This window comes from Rhodamnia argentea, chromosome 2, assembly GCF_020921035.1.
Source record: "Rhodamnia argentea isolate NSW1041297 chromosome 2, ASM2092103v1, whole genome shotgun sequence".
Lineage (NCBI taxonomy): Eukaryota > Viridiplantae > Streptophyta > Magnoliopsida > Myrtales > Myrtaceae > Rhodamnia > Rhodamnia argentea.
In genome coordinates, this window is record NC_063151.1 from 27,671,788 (window position 1) to 27,698,541 (window position 26,754).

At 40.4% G+C, this 26,754-nt stretch overlaps 2 protein-coding genes and 1 pseudogene across 2 annotated transcripts; all 3 read right to left on the minus strand.

Moving 5' to 3' along the window:
• Nucleotides 1–898: 898 nt before the first annotated feature.
• On the minus strand, nt 899–2,945 carry LOC115737443 (enoyl-CoA delta isomerase 2, peroxisomal-like). The gene is made up of 9 exons (XM_048273523.1): nt 2,815–2,945; nt 2,686–2,731; nt 2,138–2,203; nt 1,973–2,046; nt 1,737–1,827; nt 1,449–1,522; nt 1,208–1,299; nt 1,046–1,098; nt 899–964 (listed from the first exon to the last, which is right to left on the minus strand). Exons 1-9 carry the CDS (start codon nt 2,943–2,945, stop codon nt 899–901), a joined length of 693 nt encoding a protein of 230 aa, XP_048129480.1.
• Nucleotides 2,946–4,602: 1,657 nt separating this feature from the next.
• On the minus strand, nt 4,603–7,405 carry LOC115737485 (annotated as a pseudogene).
• Nucleotides 7,406–11,214: 3,809 nt separating this feature from the next.
• Nucleotides 11,215–13,528, minus strand: LOC115737532. The gene is made up of 4 exons (XM_030669700.2): nt 12,833–13,528; nt 12,343–12,460; nt 11,979–12,226; nt 11,215–11,590 (listed from the first exon to the last, which is right to left on the minus strand). Exons 1-3 carry the CDS (start codon nt 13,471–13,473, stop codon nt 12,002–12,004), a joined length of 984 nt encoding a protein of 327 aa, XP_030525560.2. The 5' UTR covers nt 13,474–13,528; the 3' UTR covers nt 11,215–11,590; nt 11,979–12,001.
• Nucleotides 13,529–26,754: the final 13,226 nt, after the last annotated feature.

The window sequence follows — 26,754 nt, forward strand, 5'->3', positions numbered from 1 at the left end:
GGAGCACGGGAGTTCGCGAACGTCACGGCTCCGCTTCTCGCTATAACTTTCCTTTCGAGGCCGGCCTTGGCCGCCCCGGTGTGGCCGGGATCGAGGAGAGAAGGAATATTAAAAAAATAAAAAAAAGACGAAAAAGGAAAAATAAAATAAAGAAAGTAATTAAAAATAAATTTTATCCGAAAATAAAATTGAAAAAAGAAAAGAAAGTAAAAATAATTAAAAATAAAAAATAGTTGAAAGAGGAAGAATGAAAAGTGTGGAAAATGTTTCCTCTTCTCAAAATGAGGAATCATTTTCCTTAGTTTTGAGGTTTTTTGTTGCGGAAAATATTTTCCATTGACCGCTAATTTTCCGCCCCCAAAACACCGGGAATTGGGAAAATGTTTTTCCGAAAATATTTTCCGTGAAACAAACGGAGCCTAAATGTATTTTCATTGTCGACGTATGTTTGAAAGGAGGGTTGTTCCAAGTTTTGTCGTCAATTTATCGCCATCTCAAAGTAAACTAATTACTATGACTTTGCAACGAATCGGATATTACGATAGAATCAAGACTTAATGTCGAAAGTAGATCACACAATCAAAAATTCAAAATCTGCTGCAGTTGCATGAGTCTCTACACCTACCTTAGAATATCCACTTGGCGGCATAAACCTTATACTGCACCATCCAATTCTCTGTCAAGTTATTGACTAAAACAAGAAAAACAGCACAAAACTCCAACCAGTCAATATCAAAGAAATTAGTAGAAACAATCGGACAAAATATTGAGTATTCTTGTATAGTTCAGGGATTAGCTTGAACACTTACCAGAAGTTCATGGATCATATTGAACAAATTAAAAGTTCAGAAAACACATTACACGCCATTTTTCACAAAAAAGTAAAAGGGGAAGCGATTCACATTCTTGCATATCCAATTCCTCCATTTTCAAGCTCCTGCAGAGTGGTCTTGAACATCTCCATCTGCAAGTTTCAACGCCTATTAAAAGATAATCTTCCCTAACATCTTCCCTGCCAAGCACTGGAGTGAGAAAAAGAGCGCACCTTCAAGGCATGGTAGATCTCTCTGTTCCATCTCCTAGCTCTGTGCTCCAAAGCTATTTTATGTATCACAAATAGCAAGCCTTAATATCTAGGGATGAACCCGATCACGTGAAAAGACGAATCCCACGCGTAAAATATGAAAAACGATACAAGAAAATCGACCTTTCTTCATCCCTTCTTGCATAAGAGTTGTCCCTGGACACGTTGCTTGAACTATACCAGCTGCTGCCGTGCCTTTCCCGCTGTATCGCTCCCTGTGAAAATAGATTGATTTGTAACTTTACTGTTCGATCAGTCTTCCAAACAAATCGGGCTTCACCATGAGGTGAAGTTTTTATTTTTCTCAAAACAATCACACTAAAGCACGAACAGAAGTTACAGGTACCCTGCAAGTACTACTTACTGGAAAGTTGATATGGGCAACTTCGTGCGAAGAACGGACATAATTCCAGGTGTCAACGACATTCCTAAATTAACCTGTTATGAAGTATCGAATATGTAAGTTGTGGGAAAAAAATTTTAGTCTTGATTCAACATGATAGCCTATGCACCGGACCAAAAACGAAAAGCTTGTTCATGAAATTTCTGCAGATCTTTTTCAATACACTTGATTTACAGTTGGTGTTCCAAGACTCTCTTACAGGGACCACAGTTTAATGAATCTTCCACTTATTGATGGGATGATACTTACCCCATTCATGAAGATGTGACCGTGGTCAGAGCTCATAAGCCTGTAATCATGAGCCAGTGCAAAGATACAACCCGCTCCAACTGCATGACCTCTGCCATATGAAAAGCGCCGTGTCAAAATCGAAAGGAGACGATAATATTTAGCGGACACGTAAAATTAATCAGCAACCCATTTTCTGAACAAATCGATTTTAACTGTTTGAACCCTTTTCAGTGTACTTTTGCAAGGAACTTCACCTGATAACAGCCATAGTTGGAAGATGGAATGTCAACAGCTTGCCCACAAGCTTCTGAAACGACATCAGATACCCCTGCTCAGCACAGCTCATGGTTTTATTTGTATGAGCAAACTAGAAAACATAACTTGCATCGTGCATATTGATTATTCGGAAGCCTACTCACAATGGCGCTTTCTCTGTCTGTGCACCTTAAGTTGCTTACATCCATCCCATCCGAGAAGAACTTGCCCTTCATTCACACAAACCAAAGATGGTGCAAGTTACTTATGTGTTCTCTCTGATTATTATCTTCCAGCCACAGGATATGCAGCTCATGGATGTAGGTCTACATTTCCCACGCGGATACGCTAATAACCGCTACATACACTAGAGTTTTGCCTGATTTGTTGTGATCAACACATGTGCCTTTCATCCCTTGCGATCTGGAGTCAAACAGGAGCGACAGTTGCGAGTTATTTGTCTCAATTTATGGAATATCAATGCACTATGATTTTTTCTGGGAGATTATGACAAGCGAGATAGTCCTAGTTCATTTCCACAGTGATTTCAAAGTGCATATTGTGTAGCTACAAGGTCAGAAGTCACTTTCAGCATACTTCGGCAAAGACGTTGATAGAAAGGGAGAAAGAGAAACAGATTGATACCGCATTCTCTACTTCATATTTACTTCTGTGATGGGGTTGTACCACATTCTTTAAGTAGAAGACATACCTGGTCTAGGAGCTTGTCGATCAAACATATTGCCGCCTGAGAGAACCTGTGGAAATTGTTGCTGGTTATGAACAAATGAGCATTTTGAGAAGCAAAGGAATTAGAGGTGAAGAGTGAACTCCACTGTACCTGTGACGGGATTCTCCAATGAAACTCAGGATATAGACACCACCTCCGACCATGCCTAACTCGCAGAACCGGTCTTCTTTGTTTATCTCTGTGGATGTCAGTGGATTCCAGGCATGATCCTGTAGCTCCATGGGGTGATACCGTAGCTATAGGTTGCAGAGAGCAAGTCCTCAAAGAAATGTTCAGACTTTAGAATGTGTCGTGCGTCATCCATTTGAGCAAACTCTGCGCTATATATAACTGGTTAGATTCTTTGCCTACAGTGCTCGAGTCCGGAGACTTCAGTCAGTCAAGCAGGCTCTCTCGCAGATCTTACAATTGAAAGATTTTTGGACATAGGAGATCAAAGCCGGGGGCTATTTTAGTGAAACAAACAAACTAGGAGCGAGAATTTCGTTGGATGTCACGAAGGTGAACAAGTCTTTGTCATATCCATCTCAAAATGTGACCTGGTAAAACTAGTACTGTGGCCATAATGCCTTGATCTACAGAATAAAATGACTTAGTATCAACACTTAGATTCCAACATCAGCCACCTGCGCATGCCGCTGTCAACTTTTCATACCTTACTCAAGTCCCTAAAAAGAAGACAGTAAGACAACCAATTCAGGTCGTAAGTTCTCATAAAGATTGCAAACTCGGCCTCCTGTTGACAGCTGGGTGTGACTTGCCGCTGTGATTCTGGGATGAGTAGTCCTCGGTACATCCAAAATGTGGGAATGAAAATTGCAGGATGAAGGGGGTCACATGGCGTTCATTGGCCAGCCTGCGAGAGACTAAGTAATTCCCATCTAAACAAATAGTCAGGAATTATCTGAAAGTGACTCTGATCGAAGACTTTCGATAATATGATGACAAGTTGCAGGAATGGCGAGTGATCCGCCTCTGTGATTCTGGGATGAGTATTCCTTGGTACATCCAAAATGTGGGAATGAAATTGCAGGGTGAAGGGGGTCACATGCCGTTCATTGGCCGGCCTGCGAGAGACTAAGCAATTCTCATCTAAACAAATAGTCAGGAATCATTTGAAAGTGACCCTGATCGAGACTTCCGATAATATGATGACAAGCTGCAGGAATGGCGAGAAACTCCCAAGTTCACCTAAACAATGAAGCAACGAATGCTCCGTCCCACCTTATCATGGTAATATTGAGCTTTTCGAGTTTCTCTCTCTCAAAAAGAGGCACCTCCGTTTGTCTGCATTGAGCTTGTTTTGGACCATGTGCCTTGGCTGATTGCCATGGAAACATTGGAAAGTCTGGCGCGAAGCCAGGACATGCCCTTTGGATTGACATAAAACAAATTGGCATGTAGCCATACAATGCGACAAAAAAGGCCGAGTACAAACATAGAGAGAGGCCAGAGGGAACCGGACAACCATTACAGTACGTCAGATTAAGCTAAACTTGCAGACCAGCCTTCGGACAAATTCCATTCATGTTCTTACAATCTTTAGTTTCTGACATTAGTCTTCGATCGAGAACATGGAGCCAAACTGTCAGACAAAAGCAAAATCTTAGAATATGTTAATCCCGGGCAATCACAGAAGTGAGCCCCGGGACACAAGCTGATATCTTCAATGAGATGGCATTACAGGACTGATCCGTGCAGCCACATGAGTTAGATCTCCTTGAGCGATTGTTGCGTAAAATTTGCAACTAAACAAGTTAATCACCATCCACGAAAAAATCTTCCCGATTCATGATGGAGAAATAGTATAAGCTTAGATCTAGACAAGATGGTATGATCTCCAAGGGAAAGAGAGGAAAACTTTGGGCCTATTAGAAGTTCTTGAAATAATCAGTGGCACACAACTGAATTCAGAAAATTCTTTCCAGTGGCGTGCCACAAAAATGAAGGCAGCCAATGTGTACATATGCAAAATCATCATTCATATCTGGTAACATAGATAAGAAACAGTACACAAGTAAAAGAACGCCGAAACTAATCCTACTGCTTAAAAAACATACAATGGAACATTTGGGAAAAAGAACAAGGAAAAGGAAAATGAGAATAAAAAAATAGGAGCATAATTGGTGCTTTGCTTGACCGTTTGTCATACCAGCCCAAAGAGCATCTCCCAGTTGTACAACTTCTTACCTGCCATGCATAAGCCTCAAATTAGAGAATGTAGAAATCCAGAAGACAGACTCAACCTGCATATTAGTGTCAACGCACCTGCACTTTGAGCTACCAAGTGTGAGCTCTAAATCATCTGATCCAGGCTCGTCGTGAATTCTCTCTCCTTCCCACGGCTTCACAAGACCCTTCCCATTGACTCCAAATGCAAACTCATTTGAAATCACTTCTGACATAGGGATATCTCCAGTGTGATCAGAGGCAGCAGCAATGGCAGGAGAGCATGTTCCACTTTGCCCAGGTGTCCATGTACGAGATCCACCCCCAGCCAAAACCTCTTGCTTTGAGCCAAAATGATTGGATGAGATGAGCGTAAATGTGGGAGACACTGGGCCTCCTTGGGGAATTTGAATCCTAGAAATCCATTCGGGGTCAGGAAGGATCCGATGGCCAGGGCTCGGTGGGTTGGAAGATGGCATGAAGGAGTAGCGCTCACCCCAGCCAAAGCGGGTGGATTGGTCATCCAAGTCAGTCTTAACTCTGGGGCTTCTAGCAGCTGGAGAGCTCAAATAAGGTGTGACAGGAGCACTGATTGAGCTTCCGGGAATATAGAGATGAGGGAGCTTTGAAGAGGAGGCTGATGATGAAGCAGAGGAGAAGTTCTTGAGCCATGGAATTAGGAAACTCCCATCTGCATTAGCATTGGCTGCGTAGAAGGATGAGGCAGGACTTGGAAAAGATGATGAGCCTGGGCTTGGGTTGTGGGTTGGGTAGTAAGAAGAAGATGGACTCACTGTTTCAGATCTAGCCACCATATCCACATGCTCTACAGGTTTGCAACCCTGTTTAAATTGCAGCAAAAAATCAGTAAAGTTTAGAGAATATGCTTAGGGATATATGTTTTAGTGTGTTTGTACTTTCGGAGATAGCCATAAAGAGAGCAGAACTTACCCCATATAGTCAACCGTCAAAGGAGTAATTAGTTAGCTAAAACTGAGTCATCTGCATAATGCAACTCTTTCATCCAATCCAAGTTCCTCCCTCCAACAATTTTAATACATCAGAGCTAACTATTTGAATGGGCAGTCCTACCTAATAGAGCCAGTCCTCTCACCAATTTGAACACGCAAAACTCTTCACTCAAAAACACTGTCATTTCTAGGTCTGTACTTCTCTACTAATGTTGACTGTCTATCTAGCAAAACATATGAGCTATTCTATTCAACTTCTCATCACGGCAACACATAGCAGGTCCCTGCAAACGTTGGTAAGGAAAATCCACGATGTGGAGAAGGTATGGATGGCAGCCAGTTGATTAGGAAAATCCACGAAATACAAACTAGGCTCTTAGTCTTGGATGTGTCACATGTGAATCTATGTGTAGCTAACCAGCCTGAACAGGTCATGATTAGTTCACACTGCGGGAATTGGTTCACAGAATTGTAGTGCTAGATACCAAGCAGAGTTACCAATCCTTCAGCATGTTAACCCTAAAACCGCAACATTATTACTTATTCTAGCAATTTAAAACCTAAAACTAGCTTCAAGGCCAAGGCGAAAATTTGCAACCTTTGTTATTAACAACTATTCAGTCAAAACGTGGAGACATTTACCTTCCGATATGTGGTGCCGTCGGCTTCCACAATCCAACCAGCCTCATCACAGAGAGCCTTGAGGACTTCATTGTTGTCGCAGTGCTTCGGGAGCTTGTAGTTACCATACATCCTAAGCCCTGTGAAAAATTTTCGCAGCTACGGCTCTCCTCCTCCTCTCTCTCCTCTTATTGTTCTCTCTCTCCCTCCATGTCGGCATTCGCGAGCCTGACGTCATGTTCACCGAACTCACAGACTCCCTCTCTCCTCTCTCTCTCTCTCTCTCTCACTGTCTCTCAAACGATTTCGAGATCTTCCGACCTTTTCCCCAAAAATCAAATTCAAAGCACCTCCCCAAAACCGAACCGACAGAGACTCAGACCAGAACTCTACTTCGGACGCACGAAATCAGAGCGGTTCCACACTGATGATTCTCCAAAACTAGGTTAAACAAATCGGTTATATAAGCGGAACGCGCGGAATGAGAGAGGGCTTCCGCGACCAATTGACTACACAGCGAGCTCCAAGCAGATCAACAAAGCGTGAACGACTCGGATTTCGTCGAGGAAATTGCCGGAGACGACTTCGATCGAAGAGGAGAAAAATGTAGCGATGCGAAAGGCAATTACCCTCTCGTGATGGCGAGGTTCGAGATTTGGCTAACAGCGACGGGCCTTGACTCGGTCGGAGAAGACGGAATTTTGACTTTGATTCGTAGGAGGAGGAGGAGAAGCGATTCGAGACCAGATCTAGAACCTCATTCGGGTTTCGAGGAAGAGACTGGAAATGCGTGCGTGTGCGCGTGCGTGGACGAGCAACGCGGGATTTCGCTGCTCGAGCCCGGGAAGCGAGACGCGGGTGTGAAAGAGAGAATCGGCGGAACAGAACGGGTCAGAGCATTTCGACTACTGACAGTGACAGTGAAGCTTGATGCTGACGCTTTATCACCCGCCACGTGGGCTTGGACTAACGAACATACCCGAATCCAGACCCGATGGAATCGGGCCGAAGCCCAAAAACAAAAGGACCCGAACTAGGCCCAACAATATATTTTTTTCGAAAGGCCCAATAGGGATTCATCAGTGCCGAATCCTCTCGGTCTGTCCGCAAATTTTTTTTTTTTTTTTTTGGGGGCCAGTGTTTGTCTGCATTTGAGGTTACGAAATTGTACGCCATTTTGCATTTGATACCCGAATTCCACATATCCATGTTTAAACCACATCGCCAAGCAAGAACTTGGTTCAACTTTAACCATGATTCTGTCAAACGATTTTTTCTTCGAAATATAATTTGCCCATCTAGGAGCAATCGACGACCTATCATTCCTATTTTTGAGATAAATTTTAAGAAAGAATCACAAAAAAAATTATAAATCTATTGCAATTAGAGGTGTGCAACCGTATTGGATTTACATGGAAATCGGATTGGACTATTTGAAAAACAGGTCCGAGAACCGGTTCCTGTTAAAATCGATACGAATACAAGTTCTAATTTTTGGGAATCGGTTGAACTAGTCTAATTCCCTATTTGAAGTGAAAACCCACCAGGAACCGAACCGGTTTTGGAATTAATTTTTAGCTATTGTGAACAAGAAAGAAAAGCTACTTTACTCTAGATCGAATGCGACTAGAGATTTGTCTTTCACAACTCTAAAGGGAGGGAAGTCAACAATCAAGAGGGGGTCTCAATTAACAAGAAAGTCATGAAAGAAAGAAGATGGTGCTATTCCCTTAGCTAGCTTTGACCAGGAAGAATGAATTTTCTCTAGAACCCTTGAAAGATTAGAAGATTTTCACACCATAGATGACTAGGCTGGGAGATTTGGAGATCCAAGTTAGAGGCTAATCCTTAATGGACTCATTGGATGGAATGGACTAGCTCTACCATAAGGAGAGGAACATCTGGCTTGCGAGACTACGGCTCTAGGTTTGACTACTTGACTCACCAGCCTTCAAGTCTTCCTCCATTAGGTCATCTTCCAATAAATGGTGGCAGTAACTCTACCTGTCCTAAGGTAGCGAAATTTCTTGTCGCATAAGTAGCGACTTGCACGAATGGTGTAACAATTGCCACGTTGTCTTTGACATGGACCCGGTGAAATTGAATTCTTCGTGAAGATGTGGAGTACCAACGGCTAGATGGGAAAACCCCATGCACCTTAACTATAGCTTTCATTATCTAAAATGAAGATCAACATTTCCCATCAAAAGATCATTCCAATAAGACCACTCGGTGGTCTACTTCAGATCCGGTATCAGTCCAATCCAATCTTAGTTTGCATCGATTCCTCACATCGAGAGCTCTATTAATATAGACTTTTGATCAAACGATTTTCATTTTTCTTTCTTTTGATCTCATTACTAGTCTCGATTCAATGGGGGAATAAAGAATCCTTGGCCTTACTTTAGAATGAGGATGCTATTGAAAAAAAAGACCTAGTCTCGGTTGCCTTCCCTCATCTATTTTTGGTGGATTGTAATTTCTATTGCTTATACTAAGGATTGTTGCTTTTGGCTAATAGCGAGTTTTATTATTCATCTTTTACATTGAATTGTTTCATTGCTACTCATATTATTTTGTTGGAAAAAATGAAATCAAAAAAAGAAACAAAAGAAAAACGGGTTCTCGGGTAGACCCTAAAATCGGACAAAAAAATATGGTAGGTTCAAAAATAGGTTTCAAGACAAAAAGATTAGGTTATAGGTTTTAAAAACTAAGAACCGGTTATAACAAGTAGTAGGTTTTGGGTTTTAGGTCTAGAACCTACCCACCCGGACCATGCTCACCCATAATCGCAATTATGCCAATTCAGTCCATTTAATTGGCCGATACTAACATGGACTTTTTAAAATAATGCTTTAAATATTGTATGTTTTTTTCTTTTAGTTTTTTCCCCCAACACTTGGGATTAGCGAGGGCCTGGATGCCCTCGCTTGGATTGGGTTAAGGTTGTGACACCCTCACCCGAAACCGGCGAGGGGCCGCACGCCCTCACCTATGGTTGGTGAGGTTTAGCTTGAGATCCTCGCCGACCCAAAGGGTTGGGAAAAAAACTAAAGAAAAGAAAAGAGAAAGGAAAAAAAAATAAAAAAATCATAAAAATTTTAAAAAATTTTATTTAAAAAAAAGTTCACTTCAACATTGACCGACCAACATTAACCATGATTTTTTCAAATGATTTTTTCTTCGAAATATAATTTTCCCATCTAGGAGTGTTCGATCGCCTATCATTCCTATTTTCGAGGTAAATTTTAAGAGAGAATTATTAAAAAAACCATAAATCTATCGTAATTATGCCAATTTAGTTCACTTTGCTGGCCGATGTTGACGTGACACTACCGCCGTTGACGTGGACTTTCTAAAATAATATTTTAAATTTTTATGTTATTTTTTTTTAGATTTTTTCTCTTCGTACTTAGGGCGGCCAACAAGGGCTAGGACGCCCTCACCCGGTTTGGGCGAAGGCCGTGACACCCTCGCCGGAGGTTGGTGACGAGCCGCATGCCCTCACCTGTGATCGGTGAGGGTCGGATGGAGACCCTCACCGACCCAAAGGGTTGGGAAAAAAAATAAAGAAAAGAAAAGAAAAAGAGAAAAACAGAAAATATCATAAAAATTTTAGAAAATTTTATTTTAAAAAAGGTTTACGTCAACACCGGCCGACTAAATTGATTGAATTGACACAATTGCAAAAGATTTAGGACTGAATTGGAAAAAAATTAGGACGGAAATGACACAATTACAATAACTTTATGACTTTTTGATAATTTTGCCTAAATTTTAGTCTCGTTCACTACTCTTCACATTAGAATCATGTTAGTCAAATTTCATGCATAGGATTAGACCTGTCAAAATAGGTCATAAACCCAATATGATAAATCGAAGTTGTTTTATGAATTAGTTATATTCAAGTGAGCCATAAGTCCATTTAGACTTAATATGAATATTTAATGAACCATAATTAAATCATAAATGAATTTAAAACTTACACCTGTATGACCCTCTCTTCATTCTCTTTCGCATTCACTCAATCTCGCGCTCAATCACTTCACACTTTCATCTTACTTTGAGTATGAGTTTCCTAAATTGGATTACATATGACAATATTTTAGAAATATGAGTTAAGTCGAGTCCGGTATGAGTTGGATATGGATCGGATTAGATATGAATAACTAGATTTGCATTACAACAAAATGAATTATAAACGGATTAAATGTGTCTATTGGCTGGACTACATTCTATTTCTATATTTTTTTCTTCAATATGAAGTGGATCGATGTCCATCTGCAAACGTGCATTTGCAAAACATAACTATAGTCAATCAAACTACTTATGTTTTGCCCCTCAAATCCAGAACCACAAACTGTCTGCTCGTTTGTTTGGGCCTGGTCATTCACATAAGCAGAGAAAACGCGAATTCCGTCATCCAAATCACAAGGAATCAGCACATAACGCGTGCCAGTATAGCAGAAGATCATCACAAAGTTAATCTCCACAGGAAAAACCAAACTCTAGCAATGAATGATCACGATAGCTGTAAATTTTGGTCCTCGCTAACAATTCTTGCCATGCAGAACTTGGATGCTTTGTGGGGTCTCCAAGATCTGCAAATGGAGTGGCAATTTCATCAGCTAGGCGGGGATTTACTTGGGAAATTTGCAGCTCTGTCACATATTACGGTTTTCCGGTTACAGAAATTAGCTTGACCGGAAGAGAAAGCGAACAATACAAGGTCAAAAGTCACAGATGGTCATCCTTCTCCAGCCACGTTCCCAGAATGAAGCACGACTTGCAATAAGTAGTTTTATCTAAATGAAAACTTCATTTCACTGGTCTTTTCTCGAAAAAGCAATGTGACAAGTCATCAGGAGTCAAAAAAGTCAAACACTTACACCTTCAGTCTGGTGATGCACAGCGAGGTCATCTCCAATCTTGTAAAGTCATCCAGGCAAGACCACACAGCATGTTCTACTATTCATCTCCTCGCGTCGTTCTAACTTCAATTCCGTCATCAAGGAGAGACATTGGGTTCGCAAATACCCCATGTTCCAGCATGTGAAAGTTATATCAACAAGCTTTACTCATCCCGGATGGTGGTTTTGCATCTGCATGTGTAAGAGCAGTTAGAAGCATGCACAATGTACAGCGAATCCCATAACAAGAAAAGATTAAACATCACTCGTCCACCCATATATCATCTTCATTGCAAATAAAAGCATAAGATCCACCTGAAAGGTCCTGTATTTCTCATAATGTGAAAAAAAAAAAAAAAAAACAACAGGCATAACCAGGTGTGGATGGCGATTGTAGTGGAACTGGTTGCAGATATTAGCCACCTCAAGATTTCATCTCCTTAGTTTCACATGTCTCTCGTGATGAATGAATTATATATGCTAGCCAAAACTAGTGTCTGAGTCAGATGATGATGTCGCCCTGTAAATAGACTTGGAAGTAGATATGATGTAAAGACGTGTCATCCAAAACGAGAAGTACCTGAGAGTAGTTTAAGTCCTTCTCTAGACTTGCAAAGTGGTTTGGCTCAATTTCAGAATGTCTCTCAACATTCTACTCACAGAGTCCTTCAGCTCTTGAGTAATCTTCAACTGGGAAGGTACCAATTCCAGTGCATATAGAGTGATGACCTTCATCACAGTATCCAACCTCAAGGCATTTGTTTCGCTGTTCCATACACTCTGGTTAACAAACTTGCACGATTCTCTCAAGACGCATTCTCTGCACACCTAAAAGACAAAATCGAAAGGAAAAAATAATAAGAGATAGACCATCATTGTTCACATTATAAAGACGTCGAATTCATTGAACAGAGAGGAAGCAACTTAAACAACTACTGCCTCACATTGTCCTCTTGTATACTGAAGAAACTCCGCAATCTTTTAGCAGCAAAGACATTCTTTTTTGCAGTGGAAGGGCAGCCAAACAAAGCTATCTTTTTCAAGTCGCTACCTGACAACCATCTGGACACAGAACACAAAAGTTCAGCATACTAGGTGGACAGAAGAAAACCAACATCAATGATTGATGCACGAGTACCAAACAAATTAAAATACAACTCAATAGAAGGATCAAGAATCACCAATTCCCCCTAAATTTACTCAAATACTGCTTCCTGGGTGTCATATGTGATATTGGCTCACAAGTCATAACCTCTAAAGTTCTGAGAATCAATCATTCCAAGCTCATACCCTCCTCACAACAACCATGAAAAGTTGTATTTCAAAAGTTCCTCGGCTTCATTTATCTTAAGCCAATTTAACCTCATCTCTACTGCATATAACACTTCATATCGGCGGAAATGAATAATCCGACGAACTTGGCAAAACGCTTACTTGGCAATCTCTTGATGGTCCTTGCCGAACTTCTCGGCCGCGAATTTCACGAAATCTCTGCTGTAACTGTCCTCGAAACGGCTCGCGTCCCATTTCCCATTCTTCTTCAAGAAATTAGCCTCTCTAAAGTAACCTTCCTCGTGCAAATGAGACAAGAAAGCCTCCGCATACGGAGAGAGATCCTTTATAACAAGAACACCCTCGGGAGGCCTCTTAGGCTTTTCCCGCTTTCCATCCACGTAGAGATCGTACAAGCTCGCGGGCGGCGCCCTTTGATCCTGCTCAGGAACAGCCGCATCACTCTTCGGTCCGTCGTCCCTGCTCTCTAGAATCCTCACCTCCTCCTCCAACCGCTTCAGTTTCAAGCCCAACTCGCTTCTCGCACCATCGGATCCGCTTTCCCTGTCGCGTTCGTCTGTTTTCGGGGATAGTCCCACCGCTTCTTTGAAGAACACATCGAGCGGCTTCTTCTTGCAGTTGATGTTTTCCTCGGCGTGGGATCGAGTCGAGCTTTTAGATGCTGCGCCGGTGGCGAAACTGCAGTGAGGGTGAGGTGAGAGAGGTTTGCGGACGGCCGAATGGAGGAAATGAGGTTTAGGGCTTTGGCGTTTGAGAGAGGACAGGGTTTTGAGAAGACGCATGATCGCCCCAGCACCGGAACTGGGAGCGACTGATCGATCGTGGCGACGCACACTGCCTTTGAGATGGAGAGGACTCGAAGAAGAAGGCTCAACTTTGGGCCTGTTAAATGGGCCTGATCAGCCCAAACGTTCCTAAGGACCTGAAGCCCAAACGGACTATTTTGGAAAATTGAATCAGCATTGTTATATTGGCCACGACTATTCTGGAGAGGACTCATATGAATATGTTTGGTTATGTAATTTTATTTTCCTATTTCTAGATTTAGAAGTAACTTTGAAGTCACTTGAAGAAGTTAAAAAATAAAAAAACTGTTTCTCTTCAGAAGTAGAAAAATCGAAAATCAACTTCTGAGCGGAAGTCGATTTATAAAACATAAGTATTGTCATGTGCGCCTTTAATAATACTAAGTTATATCACCTGTGGCCTAAAAGTCAAAGGTTGTCGAGCCTATTATCGCAGCCTCGCTACACACAAAGTTTAATACACACTTCTCCCAACAAGACTATCATGGGTCTAGTTATTACTTAAGATATGCCTGCTAAGATTTTGTCGTTCTTGAAAAAGGGAGGGTGAAATACGGATGATGACATAAGTTTTTCAGGTGTTTGATATTTAATCTCTAACAACGAACATCTCTTCATTCTTGTAAATGTCATATTGTAACGTGAAAATATCATGCTCTATTCATTTTAAGGCGTTCAAGTGACTCACTCATTCCAATTGCCGATTTTTCAGCAATCTAAGGGAGGTGAAATGCTTTTCTTCCCTCCTCCTTAGAGTTCTCATCTTTACACAACTTTCTTTTTCAACCTTCCAGAGAAGAGGGTTTGAACTAGTCCCTCCACTCCTTTTTCCTTTGGTTGATTTGGTTCTTTGTTTTTTTTTTTTATTACTTTCCTCCCAATTTGAAGAGCTTTTCTCTTTTGATCTAGAAGAGGTTTCTATCTCGATCTAGTCTAGATTTGGGGACGTCGAATCTAGGTGCGCAACGCTGAAAAACAAGGCACCAACGGAGATTTATATGTGTGCTCATTCGATAACCAACCACCGATTTTGATTCGAAGAAGTCATAGATATGCTTTTGGAGCGTGTGACCCCTAATCTTATTATGGTGATTTTATCTTTTTATTTGAAACTTGTTTTGTTTCAAAGTTGTGTGAGATTTGACTTGGTTTGTGGTTGGACTGCTTGATTTCTCCTTGGTACTTATGTGGAAATGAATGGAATATTATTTTGAAAAAAAAAAAAAAAGGTGTTGAAAGAGAAGTTCCACGGTAGTTGGCATGAGCTCGAGCACATGGCAGGACCATTTTCTTTTTCTTTTGTTCTCCCCCCCAAGAATAGAATTTCCAGGGTCACCAAATTCAATCATTTTAAAGCACAAGCACAAGAAACGAAATTGGAACTTTGGTTAGTGACTGGTGAGAACATTCCTCCACTACTTCGCACGACCTCAATATCATAATTCCGTGGAAAGCCAATGATAAAGCTCTTGTTAAGGCTTCAATCAAACCCAGAAAAAGAAAATATTATCAGCGAAATTATTGGCACGTGGCTGAGAGCATGTTCGGAGGCATCGATCCGGGGGATTGCACGTGCACGACGACCGTTTGTAAACCTTGCACTGCCCTTTATTCTCTCCGTGAATCGTGGGGTCGTTCGATTCTGGACTACCCAAGGCCGCCTCTTAGACTTCCTCCTATGCCTTCGCATTGATATAGGCCGTGGAAGAGATTTTGGAGATTGGAGACATAATTCGTTGGATATGATCAATCCTACGACAAAAAGAGAGAGAAGGAAAAAGTATCAAAACATTCATAAACCTATTGCATTAGTGTCAATTCAATCCTAAACATTTCAATTGCGCCAATTTAATCCTAAACTTTTTGTATTGTACCGACTTAATCATAAACTTTTTAATTTTGTTGATTCAATCATAAATTTTCAATTGCGCCACTGAGTTGTCTTAGCTATGTGGCTGAATCGCGTTGACGTGTTCATTTTTTAATAATTTTTTCAAATTGAATTCTTAATTATTTTGGCCGGCATGGACCGCCTTGTTCGTGGCCTCGCTAGATCTGGGCCGGGCGAGGGCCACCTCGTCGGCCATGAGTGACGCCGCAAAGGCCCTCGCCCGGATCTAGCGAGGACGCGGATAAGGCGGTCCTTGCCGATCAAACTTAAAGAACAAGACTTAAAGAGGAAAAAATTAATTAAACATTTAAGCTCTTTTTTAATTTTTTTGAAAAATATCCACATCGGTGCTAGTTAAGCCATATAGGCCGGCCGACATCCACGTTAGCTATTTTCGGCCAAAATTGATCAAAATGGACTCAATTGATATAAATGCAAAATGTTTATGACTGAATTGTCATAATTGAAAGGTTTAAATCTAAATTGGCACAAATGCAATATGTTTAGGTTTTGTTTGATATGTTTCCCCCAAAAAGAGTTTATCGAAGTACGTTCTTACTAAGTTCAATCTAGTCTAATTTGTGATTGACGAGCCTGTTTATTTACTCTTAAGTTCACGAAACAAAATTTGGTTCTTTGCTTTACGGCAAGAATTTAAAATATCATCGAAACTTCAAAATTATATGTGAATCTACGTGTCGGCATTCATATATTCTAAAAGCTTCAGGTTTTTCGGGTCAAGAAAAATCAAAGTGTGCGTACGCAGCAAAATTTAGGCTTAACAACAAATAAAATGTCAAAGTCAATATGGACAAGCTTTGCTACGATAAAATGAGTTTTGGTGCTCTACAGAGCTCGGTACGATTGGTCGGCCTTGCGCGGTCCAGCATAGAAAGCACATAAAATACGTCTCCCCATGTTAATTCTAGAACGAGCCCGATAAAAGATTGGTTTGATATCTCCATGAAAACCAGCTTAACAAACACATGAATCTCGTCTCTCTAAATTTTAGCTTAGTGCATTTTGTAACGACAGAAAAATAGGGGCTAACTGCCCATGACACCCCTCCACTACTTTTGTGTGTGTAACCACCCCACGATTAGGAGAGAGAAGAGGGAAACATGTGTAAGTTTTTTTTAAGCTTTGGGAGTTTGTTGTCTGTATTCTGCTCTGCGTTTTGCATCAATGGTGTTTGGGGTCTCAGATCTCTTGTGAAGGGAATCTTGGGTGTGCAATATCTTGGGGTTGTGAGAGTTGTATTGTAGAAAGGTTTGCTGTTCAGAGTGCGATCCACTGTTTGGTCTTTGTTGCGTTGAGAGGTGTGCGTTGTAATTTTTCCTGGTCATCAAAGAGAGTTCCGTGTGATTGCCCCGTGGATGTAGACAGGCCAACCTGTCGAATCACGTAATCTGTGTCTCTCCATCTTTACTTTGTTGCACTTGTCTTGTTTATCGTTTTATCCAACGCAAGCATCAATTACATGTGAAGAATCATATCAACAAGTGGTATCAGAGCCGAAGGTTCGAGAAACCTGTGCCGCACGTGATAAACGTCAACATACGTGTTTCAGCTTTGTGCGATGGCCACGAGGACTTCTACAAAGTTCGAGGTGCCAAAATTCAATGGATCTAATTATCCATTGTGGAAGCTGAAAATGCAAGCGGTGTTGGTGAAAGACGGCAGTGTAGTTGCTCTTGCCGGCAAAGGTAAAAAGCTGGCAGAGATGAAAGATGAGGATTTTGTACGTAAAGATCAAACGGCAATGGCGGATCTACTTACGGCATTAGATGATTCTGTCATCTTCAATGTCTCCGATCAAACTATTGCCAAAGGTTTGTGAGACAAATTGAAGAATCTCTAAGAAGGGAAAACAATGTCAAACAAAATTTTTCTTCATCGACAATTATACGGTTTAAAGATGAAGGAACGCTCCTCTTTCCAAGAGCACCCGAGCAGATTCAACACCCTGTTAAGCAAATTGACTTCCATCGACGTCAAAATTGAGGATGACGAGAAGGTAACACTTCTTTTGTGTTCTATGCTCGATACATGGGATTCCTTGATCATGAATCTTAGTACTGGAGTGGATCTTGACATGGATTCTATTATTGCTACGTTGCTGACGGAAGAGTCTTGTAGAAAAACTCTCGAGAGCACTTCTAGTAATGCTATGATGGCTAGGGGAAGATCCATGGACAAAGGTTCTAGTGGGAGAAAGCAGTCAAGGTCCAAGTCAAAGAAGCGAACGTTGGGTCCTTGTTGAAAATGTGGACAGATGGGTCACATGCGTAAAGATTGTAAATCCAAGGAGAATTAGCGAAATTTCAAATCTGATTCTAAAAATGCATCATCATTGACAAGTTCCCAAGGAAACATCATTGTCTATACAGACTTATCCGAAGATGGCGAGTTGATGTCCGCAGATTCAATAAAAAGAGTGCAATATCAATGGATTTTGGATTCGGGCGCTTCTTTCCGTATGACACCATATCGAGACTGGTTTCATACATATCAATCATGTGATGGAGGTACAATATACATGGGCAATGATAACTCATGTCATGTTGTGGGATTGGAGATGTCCGTGTTACCATGTTTGATGGCATCGTGCATACAATATCGGGTGTACGACATGTACCGGATCTGCGGAAAAGTCTACTATCGTTGGGAAAGTTTGATGAAAATGGCGATAAGATTACTTTGGAAAAGAGATGATTTAAGATCGTCAAAGGAGCACTTATCGCGGCGAAAGGAGAATTGGTAGGTGGTTTATACGGGCTCATTGGAGAGACCATAGTTAGTGAGGCCATAGTTGCCAATGCTGTGATAGAGTCGGCAACTATCCGGCATAGGCGTTTGGGACACATGAGCATGTAGGGACTAAAGGTACTTCTTGATTGTGGTCTTCTTCATGGTTTAAAGATTATTAATTTAGACTTTTGTGAAGATTGCCTATTCGAAAAATTTCATAGAACTCCTTTTTGTCGTTCGAAAGCAAGAAGTCAGAATATTTTAGACTTGATACATTATGATACTTGGGAGTCTCTTGATGAGTCTTTGGGTGGTGCTAAATGTTTTATTTCATTTATTGACGATCTTTCCAGAAAATTTTGGGTTTACATCCTTAAAAAGAAAAGTGATGCTTTTGCTTCTTTTAAGAAGTTTAAAGCATTGGTAGAAAATAAAAAAGGAACAAAAATAAAGTGTTTGAGAACCGATAATGGAGGAGAATATATGTCGCAAGAATTCTTAAATTTTTGCAGCAAGCATGGCATTAAAAGACACTTCACGGTTCTAGAAACTCCACAGCAAAATGGAGTGGCTGAGCATATGAATCGTACGCTAATGGATCGTGTTCGAAGTATGTTGAGCTGTCTTGGTATGAATTAGAGTTTTTGGGTTGAAGTTGTATGTACAGCGTGTTACATAGTAAATCGTTCCCCAACAACGGCTCTTAATGGACAGATTCCAGAAGAGGTATGGTTTGGAAAACCAGTTAACTATTCTTTCCTCCGTACTTTTGGTTGTAATACTTATATGTGGGTTCCAAAAGAGCAAAGGACTAAGCTTGAAGCAAGGTCCATAAAGTGTATTTTTCTTGGCTAAGCAGAAGGTGTAAAGGGGTACATATTGTGGGATCCTACTACTCGCAAATTTGTTATTAGCCGAGATATCGTCTTCAATAAACATTCATTGCGTAAAGACAAAGAGATGCCAAATGCTGAGCAACCACGGATATTTGAACTTGAATCATCAAGCGAAGTTCAAGATCAATCTGAAGAACATTTGACTGATACGGATGAAGCTACTGGGGATGAAACCGATAGAGAGCATATAAACAAAACTAGTATTGAAACTCGGTGTGACCAAGGACCTCCTAGGAGGACTACTAGACCTCCAATTTGGCTAAATGATTATGTGACTACTTATGCTTGCATCACTGAAGAGGGGGAGCCTTGTATATATCGGGAAGCTTGTGATTCCAGTGATGCTCCTCAATGGAGGGCATCTATGGAGGAGGAAATGTAGTCCCTACACAAAACCAAAACCTAGGATCTTGCATCACAGCTCCGATTTGCCCAATTGTCACCAATCAACTAGTAACCGCAAGCCCAAGAGAATTTCTGCACCATATAAACTTCTCTCTCGCAATGGGCTTTGTCAACACATCTGCTACGTTGTCATTGGTGTGAATCTTCTGCAAAGAGATGACTCCATCTTCCACTACATCACGAATAAAATGGTACTTGACATCAATGTGTTTTGTACGAGAGTGAAACATTGGATTAACAGCCAAATGTAACGCACTCTGACTATCACAACGAATAGTGATCACTTTTTGTTTGATTCTTAGCTCATCAAGCAATCTCTTTAACCAAATGCCTTCCTTGCATGCATCTGTTACTACAATATACTCCGCTTTAGTAGTTGATAATGCAACCGCAGATTGTAATCTGGACATCCAACTAATTGCTCCGTTGGCTAAAGAGAAACAATACCCAGTAGTAGATCTTCGTCTATCACGATTTCCTACATAGTCTGCATCTACATATCCAACCAACTGTAGATTTTGACTACTATAATGAATAGCCATGTCAGCGATACCCTTCAAGTACCGAAGGATCCATTTCACCACGGTCCAATGATCTCGACCCGGATTTGCCATGTGCCTGCCGATTGCTCCCATTGCTTGTGCAATGTCTGGTCTGGTGCGGACCATGGCAAACATAAGACTCCCAATTGCCGATGCATATGGTACTCGAGCCATCTCTGTCTTCTCTGCTCCTGTGCTAGGATTCTGTTTAGAAGATAATTTACAACCAATAGGAAGTGGGGTATTAACCGGTTTGGCGTTCTGCATATTGAAGCGCCGCGTAACCTCTTCAACATAACTCTTTTGAGTTATCCGGATCTTCCTATTTTCACGATCTCTGAGTACGGTCATCCCAAGAATTCGGTTTACGGCTCCCAAATCTTTCATATCGAATTCCCTAGCCAAACGAGCTTTAAGGTTTGCAATACCTTCTTTCGAAGTACAGTAACTCAACATGTTGTCGACATACAACAACAAGATTATAAAGTCACAATTACCATGATTGCAAACATAGGCACAATGATCCGCTTCACATCTTTTGAACCCCAAACTCACAATGAAAGAATCAAATCGCTTGTACCAGCATCTTGGCGCCTGCTTCAAGCCATAAAGCGAATTGCTCAGCCGACAAACCAAACCCTTCTTGTTTTCTTCAATAAAGCCTTCAGGCTGAGTCATGTAAATTTCTTCATCAAGATTTCCATGCAAAAAGACTGTTTTAACATCCAACCGCTCAAGCTCTAAATCAAGCACAACACAATACGAATAGTAGTTAGGCGAACAATTGGGGAAAATATTTCATTGAAATCAATACCTGATTTCTAAGCATAGCCTTTCACCACTAAACGAGATTTGTATCGTTCAATATTCCCGTTAGTGTCTCTTTTCAGCTTGTAAACCCACTTGCAACCGATAGCCTTTCGTCCTTCGGGTAACTTGACAAGATCCTAGGTTTTGTTTTTGTGTAGGGACTCCATTTCCTCCTCCATAGATGCCCTCCATTGAGGAGCATCGCTAGAATCACAAGCTTCCCGATATGAACAAGGCTGCCCCTCTTCAGTGATGCAAGCATAAGTCGTCACATAATCATTTAGCCAAATTGGAGGTCTAGTAGTCCTCCTAGGAGGTCCTTGGTCACACCGAGTTTCAATATTAGTTTTGTCTATATGCTCTCTATCAGTTTCATCTCCAGTAGCTTCATCTGTATAAGTCAAATGTTCTTTAGATTGATTTTGAACTTCGCTTGATGATTCAAGTTCAAATATTTGTGGTTGCTCAACATTTGGCATCTCTTTGTCTTTCTACAATGAATCTTCATTGAAGAAGACATCTCGGCTAATAACGACTTTGCGGGTAGTAGGATCCCACAATCTGTACCCCTTTACACCTTCCGCATAGCCAAGAAAAATACCCTTTCTGGACCTTGCTTCAAGCTTAGTCCTTTGTTCTTTAGGAACCCACATATAAGTATTACAACCAAAAGTACGGAGGAAAGAATAGTCAATTGGTTTTCCGGACCATATCTCTTCCGGAATCTGTCCATTAAGAGCCGTTGTTGGGGAACGATTTACTATGTAACATGCCGTACATACAGCTTCAGCCCAAAAACTCTAATTCATACCAGCACAGCTCAACATACTTCGAACACAATCCATTAGCGTACGATTCATACGCTTAGCCACTCCATTTTGCTGTGGAGTTCCGAGAACCGTGAAGTGTCTTTTAATGCCATGCTCGTTGCAAAAATCTAAGAATTCTTGCGACATATATTCTCCTCCATTATCGGTTCTCAAACACTTTATTTTTGTTCCTTTTTTATTTTCCACCAATGCTTTAAACTTCTTAAAAGAAGCAAAATCATCACTTTTCTTTTTAAGGATGTAAATCCAAACTTTTATGGAAAGATCGTCAAGAAATGAAATAAAATATTTGGCACCACCCAAAGACTCATCAAGAGACTCCCAAGTATCAGAATGTATCAAGTCTAAAATATTCTGACTTCTTGCTTTCGAACGAACAAAAGGAGTTCTATGAAATTTTCCGAATAGGCAATCTTCACAAAAGTCTAAATTAATAGTCTTTAAACCAGGAAGAAGACCACGATCAAGAAGTACCTTTAGTCCCCGCATGCTCATGTGTCCCAAACGCCCGTGCTAGATAGTTGCCGACTCTGTCACAGCATTGGCGACTATGGCTTCACTAACTATGGTCACTCCAATGAGCCCGTATAAACCACCTACCAATTCTCCTTTCGCCATGATAAGTGCTCCTTTGACGATCTTAGATCGTCTCATTTCCAGAGTAATCTTATAGCCATTTTCATCAAACTTTCTCAACGATAGTAGACTTTTCCGCAGATCCGGTACATGTCGTACACCCGATATTATATGCACGATGCCATCAAACATGGTAACACGAACATCTCCAATCCCCACAACATGACATGAGTTATCATTGCCCATGTATACCGTACCTCCATCACATGATTGATATGTATGAAACCAGTCTCGATGTGGTGTCATATGGAAAAAAGCGCCCGAATCCAAAATCCATTGATATTACACGCTCTTTATTGAATCTACGGACATCACCTCGCCATCTTCGGATAAGTCTGTATTTACAACGATGTTTCCTTGGGAACTTGTCAATGATGATGCATTTTTAGAATCGGATTTGAAATTTTGTTGATTCTCCTTGGATTTACAATCTTTACGCATGTGACCCATCTGTCCACATTTTCAACAAGGACCCAACGTTCGCCTCTTTGACTTGGACCTTAACTGCTTTCTCCCACTAGAACCTTTGTCCATGGATCTTCCCCTAGCCATCATAGCATTACCAGAAGTGCTCTCGAGAGTTTTTCTACGAGACTCTTCCGTCAGCAATGTAGCAATAATCGAATCCATGTCAAGATCTACTCCAATACTAAGATTCATGATCAAGGAATCCCATGTATCGAGCATAGAACACGTAAGAAGTGTTACCTTCTCGTCATCCTCAATTTTGACGCCGATGGAAGTCAATTTGCTTAACAGGGTGTTGAATCTGTTCGTGTGCTCTTGGAAAGAGGAGCCTTCCTTCATCTTTAAGCTGTATAATTGTCGCCGAAGAAAAATTTTGTTTGACATTGTTTTCCCTTCGTAGAGATTCTTCAATTTGTCCTACAAACCTTTGGCAGTAGTTTGATCAGAGACATTGAAGAGGACAGAATCATCTAATGCCAGAAGTAGATCCGCCATTGCCGTTTGATCTTTCTGTACAAAATACTCATCTTTCATCTTTGCCGGCAAGAGCAACTACACAGCCCTCTTTCACCAACATTGCTTGCATTTTCAGCGGCTAAAGTACACTAGAAGTGCCAAAACTTGTGTACGGCGCTCACTTTAGTGACAAAACTTTCAAAATGATCACTTAAGTGCCAACTTTTTTAAAAAAACGATCACTTAAGTGCTAACTTCGTTTAAAAACGATCACTTCAGTGCCAACTTCAATTTGAGCCGACGTGGCTTGTTGAAAATCCGACATGTGCTATTTTTTTTATTAATATTTGAGCCGACGTGGCTCGGTGGAGTTGACATTGAAGTGATCGTTTTTTTAAAAAATTGGCACTTAAAGGATTGTTTTTAAAAAAAAAATTGACACTTAAGTGATCGTTTTGAAAGTTTTGGCACTAAAGTGATCGTTTTTCAAAAAATTTGGTACTTAAGTGATCGTTTTGAAAGTTTTGATACTAAAGTGAGCGCCATACACAAGTTTTGGCACTTGTAGTGTACTTAAGCCCATTTTCAGCTTCCACAATGGATAATTGGATCCATTGAATTTTGGCACCTCGAACTTTGTAGAAGTCGACGTGGCCATCGCACAAAGCTGAAACACATATGTTGATCATGTGTGGCACAGGCTTCTCGAACCTTCAACTCTGATACCACTTGTTGATATAATTCTTCACACGTAATCAATGCTTGCGTTGGATAAAACGATAAACAAGACAAGTGCAACAAAGTAAAGATGGAGAGACACAGATTTACGTGATTCGACAAGTTGGCCTGTCTACATCCACGGGGCAATTACACGGAACTCTCTTTGATGACCAGGAAAAATTACAACGCACACCTCTTAACACGGCAAACATCAAACAGTGGGTCGCACTCTCAACAGCGAACCTTTCTATAGTACAACTCTCACAACCCAGAGATATTGCACACCCAAGATTCCCTTCACAAGAGATCCGAGACCAACAAACACCATTGACGCAAATCGCAGAGCAGAATACAGAGAAAAACTCCCAAAGCTAAAAAACTTACACATGTTTTCCTTTTCTCTCTCCTAAACGTGGGTGGTTACACACACAAAAGTAGTGGAGGGGTGTCATTGGCAGTAGCCCCTATTTTTCTGTTGTTACAGTTAGGACAAAAATTATCGCCAAGTTGCTGGGGCGGGAACATGCATGATGTCCTATTATATTTGCAACGGAAGCCTTCATCATCATCTTTTTAAGGAAAATTGCAATGGGAGGCTGAGTATTCTTGATTGAAAACTAGATACCAGAGGGTAGGTCTAACTACTGCAATTTGTCTTCATTAGCACGGTGCATTTGCTTGACAATGCCAAAACACGATTGTGAATTTTTGCTTTACATGTACGTCAATATCACAAGATTTTCAGGTGACAGTTTCATGTATCCATGTTAAAACGCCCCTTAGGTAACTTTTTACAAGAGCTCGATTTGTGTTAATGAATTATCATAGTTAACTGGAGGTCGGTAATTTTGAGATTATGGATGGTCCGACAATTCAATTCCAAAGTAGCATGGACCACAAGTAAAATATTTGAACATTGTGTCCATGACTAACGATTCATAGAAATAATTAAGAGATTGATTCACAAAGTACATTGTGATTGAATTCTTAAATATTTTTCATGTGACACTCAACTCGTTAAAACTTATATATAGGTTCTGATCATGTGAACTTTACATATAAATCTACGTTCCCCATGAGAAGAAAAGGTCAATTCTCTTTCAACATTTTGTTGTTCCCGGGTACTACATCATCTACCGACAATACCAAACGTCGATCGCGTCTTCAGCTTCAATTTTCTAGTAATCTAAAAGATTCAATTGTGTAGCTCTTTACTAACCAACAATTGATTTAAGCACATGATGGAACACGAACACGATGAACGAAAAGCGCCCCTTGCTCTCTTTCACTTAAAAAGAAGAAGAAAGCAGCTTCGTGGACGTATAAATTTTTAGTCGACTGCACAAAGTTTGGCAAGAATTGTACCGCAAGGGATAAAATATTATATAGTTGACATAGATCTAAATTGAACCAAAGAATATATAGCACTAGGTTCCAACTCCCGAATGACTCTCCCCCAAGTAATCGGCGAAGCACGTAACCAAATCATTACCCAATTTGCACATGCGACTTTGGAGGAATATTTCCAATGATGCCATGTGAATTATTACCATTAGATGAACATAACATATATTAACCAGCTCTAGGAATATTTTATAAACAAATACTTTGCAGAGCATTCAACTGAAGAGAGAGAGTGCGACGAGAAAGTTCCAATTGAGAGCATGAAGTGGGACCATGGATCTTGTCTCAAATAGTAGTAGGAAATATTCAATAACTCTAATCATTCTCCATATCACTAATGTTATTCATTTGTGTTTGGACCCTACTAGCATAATAGTTTGACAAGTGGGATATTAGGCATAAGATTAGATATGGATTCCGTCAAGATTGCTAAATATTTTTTGACATTCATAACACTTGCGATTGATATTGCACCATTATACTGTTACATTGTTAGCTTTTCAAATCCCCTTATGTTTATAGGTAGTTATGTACTCAATGTACAAACATTTCATCTGTGACCCACGCTAACTTGAAATGAATGGTTGCCCCGCCCATAATATCGAAATCCCGGACCTCCAATTAACTATGGTAATTCATTATTAACAAATTGAGCTCTCGTAAAAAAACTACCCACGTCAAGAGGTATTTTAATATGAGAATGTGAAACAGTCACAAAAAATGTTGTAGTATTCCCATCTATGGAGAACGAAAATTCACAAATGTCTTTTAGCATCACCAATAATTACAAACGGCTCAATACAGTGTAGCAATCAAGAAAAGCATAACCTTCTCGAACTTTATGTCCGGGTAACTTGTATGCTTGTTAGTATTATCTCTTCAAACTTAATCGAATATAACTGAAACCATATAAATTAAATTAAAAAAAAACATTTTTTTTAATGACCCTAGGAATTAGAAAATGTCCTCAAATGAAACTAACTAGCCGCTATGTATATCGTTATTAATTAGTGACTTGTGTGTAGTTGGTCTCCTTATCTGCTATTGGGTTTACAGATAAATTATTAGTTGGGGGCACAAATCGGGGGTTCAGCCATGAGTTAATTCAACGAGTCAAGTTTAAGTTGACCTGTTTGCGTCCTTCTTTAAAAGAAATAGACATAATCAAAGCATGAATGTTGGTAATTAGTGCAATTCAAATTAATGAAGTCGATCTAGAATGACTTTTATTATTTAAGTATCCGACTTTTGTAATTGGACTTCTATTTAGCCAAAAAAAATATATTTAACTTTTCAAACTATACAAATATAGACATGTAAAATCATACATGGTATTTTAAAATTTAATCTTTTAAAAATCTTGAATTTTGAAAGGAAAGTTAAATGTACGAAAAATTATCTTACATGCCCGTGACATTACAAGCTCTGTATGTACGTCAATTAAAGTG

Excerpts from the sequence above, each read along its gene's own strand:
- LOC115737443 (XM_048273523.1), bottom strand. The coding sequence starts at position 2,945 with ATGGAGCTACAGGATCATGCCTGGAATCCACTGACATCCACAGAGATA. Across the intron at positions 1,523-1,736 it reads GTCACATCTTCATGAATGGG|GTTAATTTAGGAATGTCGTT; the intron begins GTAAGTATCATC and ends ACTTCATAACAG. Across the intron at positions 1,099-1,207 it reads GCAAGAAGGGATGAAGAAAG|CTTTGGAGCACAGAGCTAGG; the intron begins GTCGATTTTCTT and ends TACATAAAATAG.
- LOC115737532 (XM_030669700.2), bottom strand. The coding sequence starts at position 13,473 with ATGCGTCTTCTCAAAACCCTGTCCTCTCTCAAACGCCAAAGCCCTAAA. Across the intron at positions 12,461-12,832 it reads GACCATCAAGAGATTGCCAA|ATGGTTGTCAGGTAGCGACT; the intron begins GTAAGCGTTTTG and ends TTCTGTGTCCAG. Across the intron at positions 12,227-12,342 it reads TCAGTATACAAGAGGACAAT|GTGTGCAGAGAATGCGTCTT; the intron begins GTGAGGCAGTAG and ends TTTGTCTTTTAG.